Genomic DNA, 6,000 nt, shown 5'->3' on the forward strand with positions numbered 1-6,000 from the left:
GATGGTAATTGGTAATAGCAGAATAGTGGTGACAGTAATTGGTAATAACTTAATAGCTGTGGTGGTAATTGGTAATAGCGGAATAGAGGTGATGGTAATTGGTGAAAGCGTAATAGTGGTGGTGTAATTGGTAATAGCGGAATAGTAGTGGTGGTAATCGGTAACAGCGTAATAGTGGTGATGGTAATGGTAAAAGCGTAATAGTGGTGGTGTTAATTGGTAATAATGGAATAGTAGTGGTAATTGGTAATAACGGAATAGTAGTGGTGGTAATAGGTAATAGCATCATGGTGGTGGTAATTGGCGATAACGTAATAGTGGTGATGGTAATTGGCAATAACTTACTAGTGCTGGTGGTAATTGGCAATAACTTACTAGTGGTGGTGGTAATTGGTGATAACGGAATAGTGGTGGTGGTAATTGGTAATATCATCATAAGTGTTGTGGTAATTGGTAATAGCGTAATAGTGGCGATGGTAATTGGTAATAGCGGAATAGTGGTGACAGTAATTGGTAATAGCTTAATAGCGGTGGTGGTAATTGGTAATAGCGGAATAGTGGTGATGGTAATTGGTAAAAGCGTAATAGTGGTGGTGTATTTAGTAATAGCGTGATAGTAGTGGAGTAACTGGTAATAGCTTAATAATGGTGATGGTAATTGGTCATAGCGTAATAGTGATGTTGGCGACTGTTAATAGCATCATAAAGGTGGCTGTAATTGGTAATAGCGTAATAGTGGTGGTGGTGATTGTTAATAGCGTGATAGTGTTGGTGTAATTGGTAATAGCGTGATAGTGGTGGAGTAACTGGTAATAGCTTAATAATGGTGATGGTAATTGGTCATAGCGTAATAGTGATGTTGGCGATTGTTAATAGCATCATAAAGGTGGTTGTAATTGGTAATAGCGTAATAGTGGTGGTGGTAATTGATAACAGCGAAATAGTGGTGGTGGTAGTTGGTAATAACGTAATATAGGTGATGGTAATTGGTAAAAGCGTAATAGTGGTGGAGGTAATTGTTGATAGTGTGATAATGGTGGTGTAATTGGTAATAGCGTGATAGTGGTGGTGTAATTGGTAATAGCATAACAGTGGTGGTGGTAATTGGTAATAGCGTAATACAGGTGATGGTAATTGGTAATAGCGTGATAGTGGTAGACGTAATTGTTAATAGCGTGATAGTGGTTGTGGTAATTGGTAATAGCGTGATAGCGGTGGTGTAATTGGTAAATGCGTAATAGTGGTGGTGTAATTGGTAACAACGTATAGTGGTTGAGGTAACTGGTAATAGCGCGATAGTGGTGGTGTAATTGGTAATAGCGTGATAGTGGTGGTCTAATTGGTAATAGCGTAATAGTGGTGTTGTAATTGGTAATCGCTTAATAGTGGTGGTGTAACTGGTAATGGCGTAATAGTGGTGGTGGTAATAGCGTAACAGTGGTGGAAGTAATTGTTAATAGTGTGATTAGTGGTGGTGTAATTGGTAATAGCTTAATAGCGGTGGTGGTAAATGGTAATAGCGTAATAGTGGTGGTGTAATTGGTAATAGCGTGATAGTGGTGGAGGTAATTGTTAATAGCGTGATAGTGTTGGTGTAATTGATAATAGCGTGATAGTGGTGGTGTAACTGGTAATAGCTTAATAATGGTGATGGTAATTGGTCATAGCGCAATAGTGGTGTTGGCAATTGTTAATAGCATCATAAAGGTGGTTGTAATTGGTAATAACGTAATAGCGGTGGTGGTAATTGATAACAGCGAAATAGTGGTGGTGGTAGTTGGTAATAACGTAATATAGGTGATGGTAATTGGTAAAAGCGTAAGAGTGGTGGAGGTAATTGTTAATAGTGTGATAGTGGTGGTGTAATTGGTAATAGCGTGATAGTGGTGGCGTAACTGGTAAACGCGTATAGTGGTTGAGGTAACTGGTAATAGCGTGATAGTGGTGGTGTAATTGTTAATAGCGTGATGGTAGTGGTGTATTTGGTAATAGCGTAATAATGGTGGTGTAATTGGTAATCGCTTGATAGTGGTGGTGTAACTGTTAATAGCGTAATAGTGGTGATGGTAATTGGTCATCGCGTGATAGTGGTGGTGTAATTGGTATTAGCGTAATAGTGTTTGTGGTAATTGGTAATAGCGTGATAGTGGTGGTGTAATTGGTCATAGCGTAATAGTGGTGGTGGTAATTGGTAATAGCGTGATAGTGGTGGTGTAATTGGTAATAGCGTAATAGTGTTTGTGGCAATTGGTAATAGCGTGATAGTGGTGGTGTAATTGGTCATAGCGTAATAGTGGTGGTGGTAATTGGTAATAGCGTGATTGTGATGGTGGTAATTGGTAATAGCGTGATAGTGGTCGTGGTAATTGGTAATAGTGTGATAGTGGTGGTGTAATTGGTAATAGCGTAATAGTGGTGGTGGTAATTGGTCATAGCGTGATAGTTGTGGTGTGATTGGTCATAGCGTGATAGTGGTGGTGGTAATTGATAATAGCGAAATAGTGGTGGTGTAATTGGTAAAAGCGTAACAGTGGTGGTGGTAATTGGTAATAGTGTGATAGTGGTGGTGTAATTGGTAATAGCGTAATAGTGGTGGAGGTAATTGGTAATAGCGTAATAGTCGTGGTGTAATTGGTCATAGCGTGATAGTGGTGGTGGTAATTGATAACAGCGTAATAGTGGTGGAGGTAATTGGTAATAGCGTAATAGTGGTGGAGGTAATTGGTAATAGCGTAATAGTGGTGGTGGTAATTGGTTATTGCGTGATAGTGGTCGTGTAATTGGTAACAGCGTAATAGTGGTGGAGGTAATTGGTAATAGCGTAATAGTGGTGGTGGTATTTAGTTATAGAGTGATAGTGGTGTTGTAATTGGTAATAGCGTAATAGTGGTGGTGGTAATTGGTTATAACGTGATAGTGGTGGTGGTAATTGGTAATGGCACGATAAAAGTCCTTAAATCCTGGGAAGAACTAGTCACTAGAAAGTTCACAACAAGCCAGCAGCTAGCCTCACTAGCCTACCGCTATTAGTCAATAGCTTCAATGGAAATCACAGCTAGTATGTATAGAGACACTAGCCATTAGCCCTTGTTTCACTAGTAGTGAACAGCGAGGCTCACAAGCCAGGTGGGTCATGGCCTGGACTCAATACAACACAGCTGCACACAAACAGAACACCAATGTTTCCAATAATACTTTGGTCTGATTATTCATTTTCATTACGAAACCTCAAAGAAAAATATAGGATTACGAGAAATTGTACACCAGAGGAAGTCTTGGAACATACACTGACCTTTCCTGACGAAATCTTGGAACAAACACTGACCTTTCCTGACGAAATCTTGGAACAAACACTGACCTTTCCTGACGAAATCTTGGAACAAACACTGACCTTTCCTGACGAAATCTTGGAACAAACACTGACCTTTCCTGACGAAATCTTGGAACAAACACTGACCTTTCCTGACGAAATCTTGGAACATACACTGACCTTTCCTGACGAAATCTTGGAACAAACACTGACCTTTCCTGACGAAATCTTGGAACAAACACTGACCTTTCCTGACGAAATCTTGGAACAAACACTGACCTTTCCTGACGAAATCTTGGAACATACACTGACCTTTCCTGACGAAATTTTGGAACAAACACTGACCTTTCCTGACGAAATCTTGGAACAAACACTGACCTTTCCTGACGAAATCTTGGAACAAACACTGACCTTTCCTGACGAAATCTTGGAACAAACACTGACCTTTCCTGACGAAATCTTGGAACAAACACTGACCTTTCCTGACGAAATCTTGGAACAAACACTGACCTTTCCTGACGAAATCTTGGAACAAACACTGACCTTTCCTGACGAAATCTTGGAACAAACACTGACCTTTCCTGACGAAATCTTGGAACAAACACTGACCTTTCCTGACGAAATCTTGGAACAAACACTGACCTTTCCTGACGAAATCTTGGAACATACACTGACCTTTCCTGACGAAATCTTGGAACAAACACTGACCTTTCCTGACGAAATCTTGGAACAAACATTGACCTTTCCTGACGAAATCTTGGAACAAACACTGACCTTTCCTGACGAAATCTTGGAACATACACTGACCTTTCCTGACGAAATCTTGGAACATACACTGACCTTTCCTGACGAAATCTTGGAACAAACACTGACCTTTCCTGACGAAATCTTGGAACAAACACTGACCTTTCCTGACGAAATCTTGGAACAAACACTGACCTTTCCTGACGAAATCTTGGAACATACACTGACCTTTCCTGACGAAATCTTGGAACAAACACTGACCTTTCCTGACGAAATCTTGGAACATACACTGACCTTTCCTGACGAAATCTTGGAACATACACTGACCTTTCCTGACGAAATCTTGGAACATACACTGACCTTTCCTGACGAAATCTTGGAACATACACTGACCTTTCCTGACGAAATCTTGGAACAAACACTGACCTTTCCTGACGAAATCTTGGAACAAACATTGACCTTTCCTGACGAAATCTTGGAACAAACACTGACCTTTCCTGACGAAATCTTGGAACAAACACTGACCTTTCCTGACGAAATCTTGGAACAAACACTGACCTTTCCTGACGAAATCTTGGGACAAACACTGACCTTTCCTGACGAAACCTTGGAACAAACACTGGCCTTTCCTAACGAAATTTTGGAACAAACACTGACCTTTCCTGACGAAATCTTGGAACAAACACTGACCTTTCCTGACGAAACCTTGGAACAAACACTGACCTTTCCTGACGAAATCTTGGAACAAACACTGACCTTTCCTGACGAAATCTTGGGACAAACACTGACCTTTCCTGACGAAATCTTGGAACAAACACTGACCTTTCCTGACGAAATCTTGGAACAAACACTGACCTTTCCTGACGAAATCTTGGAACAAACACTGACCTTTCCTGACGAAATCTTGGAACAAACACTGACCTTTCCTGACGAAATCAGATTCTCCCTTAACAAACGCGCCATTCTTCACGAATGCTGCCGTGGGGTTGGTGGTGCTCCTGGCCTTCATCCCAGAAAATGTCGAGTGGTTGGCCACCTGTTGTAACTGGTGGTGTGTTAGTGCTGTCCCCAGGAAGGTGTTGAGGCGCTGCAGCTCACGACCAAGGTCCTCCTTCATGTCCTCATAGAACAGGAAGAGCAGGTTTGGATGATGACGCCGCTGCCAGGCCGCCTGCAGGTGCGCCCAGTATGGAGCCTGCAACACTACAGTAACGTTCTCCTCTTAACATTTGTCATATTATCATAAACATATTATTATCATAATGACATATTATTATTATCATAATGATATATCATTATTATCATAATGATATTATCATAATGATATATTATTATTATCATAATGGAGTAACGTTCTCCTCTTAACATTTGTCATATTATCATAAACATATTATTATCATAATGACATATTATTATTATCATAATGATATATTATCATTATCATAATGATATATTATTATCATAATAATATATTATCATTATTATAAACATATTAGTATCATAATGACATATTATTTATCATAATGATATATCATTATTATCATAATGATATATTATTATTATTATAAACATATCATCATAATATATTATTATCATAATGACATATTATCATTATTATAAACATATTATCATCATAATGAAATATTATCATTATCATAATGATATATTATTATTATTATTGTAATGATATACTATTATTATCATAATGATATTATTATCATAAAGATATATTATTATTATTATCATAATGGAGTAACGTTCTCCTCTTAACATTTGTCATATTATTATAAACATATTATTATCATAATGACATATTATTATTATCATAATGATATATTATTATTATCATAATGATATTATCATAATGATATATTATTATCATCATAATGGAGTAACGTTCTCCACTTAACATTTGTCATATTATTATAAACATATTATTATCATAA

At 38.2% G+C, this 6,000-nt stretch overlaps 1 protein-coding gene across 1 annotated transcript in view; it reads right to left on the minus strand.

The window, feature by feature from the left end:
• The window catches only part of LOC139760182 (sulfotransferase 1B1-like), a 28,322-nt gene extending 23,070 nt beyond the window's left edge, over window positions 1-5,252 (minus strand). Inside the window, exon 1 of the mRNA XM_071683118.1 lies at window positions 4,976-5,252. Coding sequence (XP_071539219.1) covers window positions 4,976-5,171 — 196 coding nt within the window. The 5' untranslated portion in view covers window positions 5,172-5,252. The remainder of the gene's footprint in view (window positions 1-4,975) is intronic.
• Between the last annotated feature and the right edge of the window lie 748 nt (window positions 5,253-6,000).

Source organism: Panulirus ornatus, chromosome 35, assembly GCF_036320965.1.
Source record: "Panulirus ornatus isolate Po-2019 chromosome 35, ASM3632096v1, whole genome shotgun sequence".
In the NCBI taxonomy this organism is placed as follows: domain Eukaryota; kingdom Metazoa; phylum Arthropoda; class Malacostraca; order Decapoda; family Palinuridae; genus Panulirus; species Panulirus ornatus.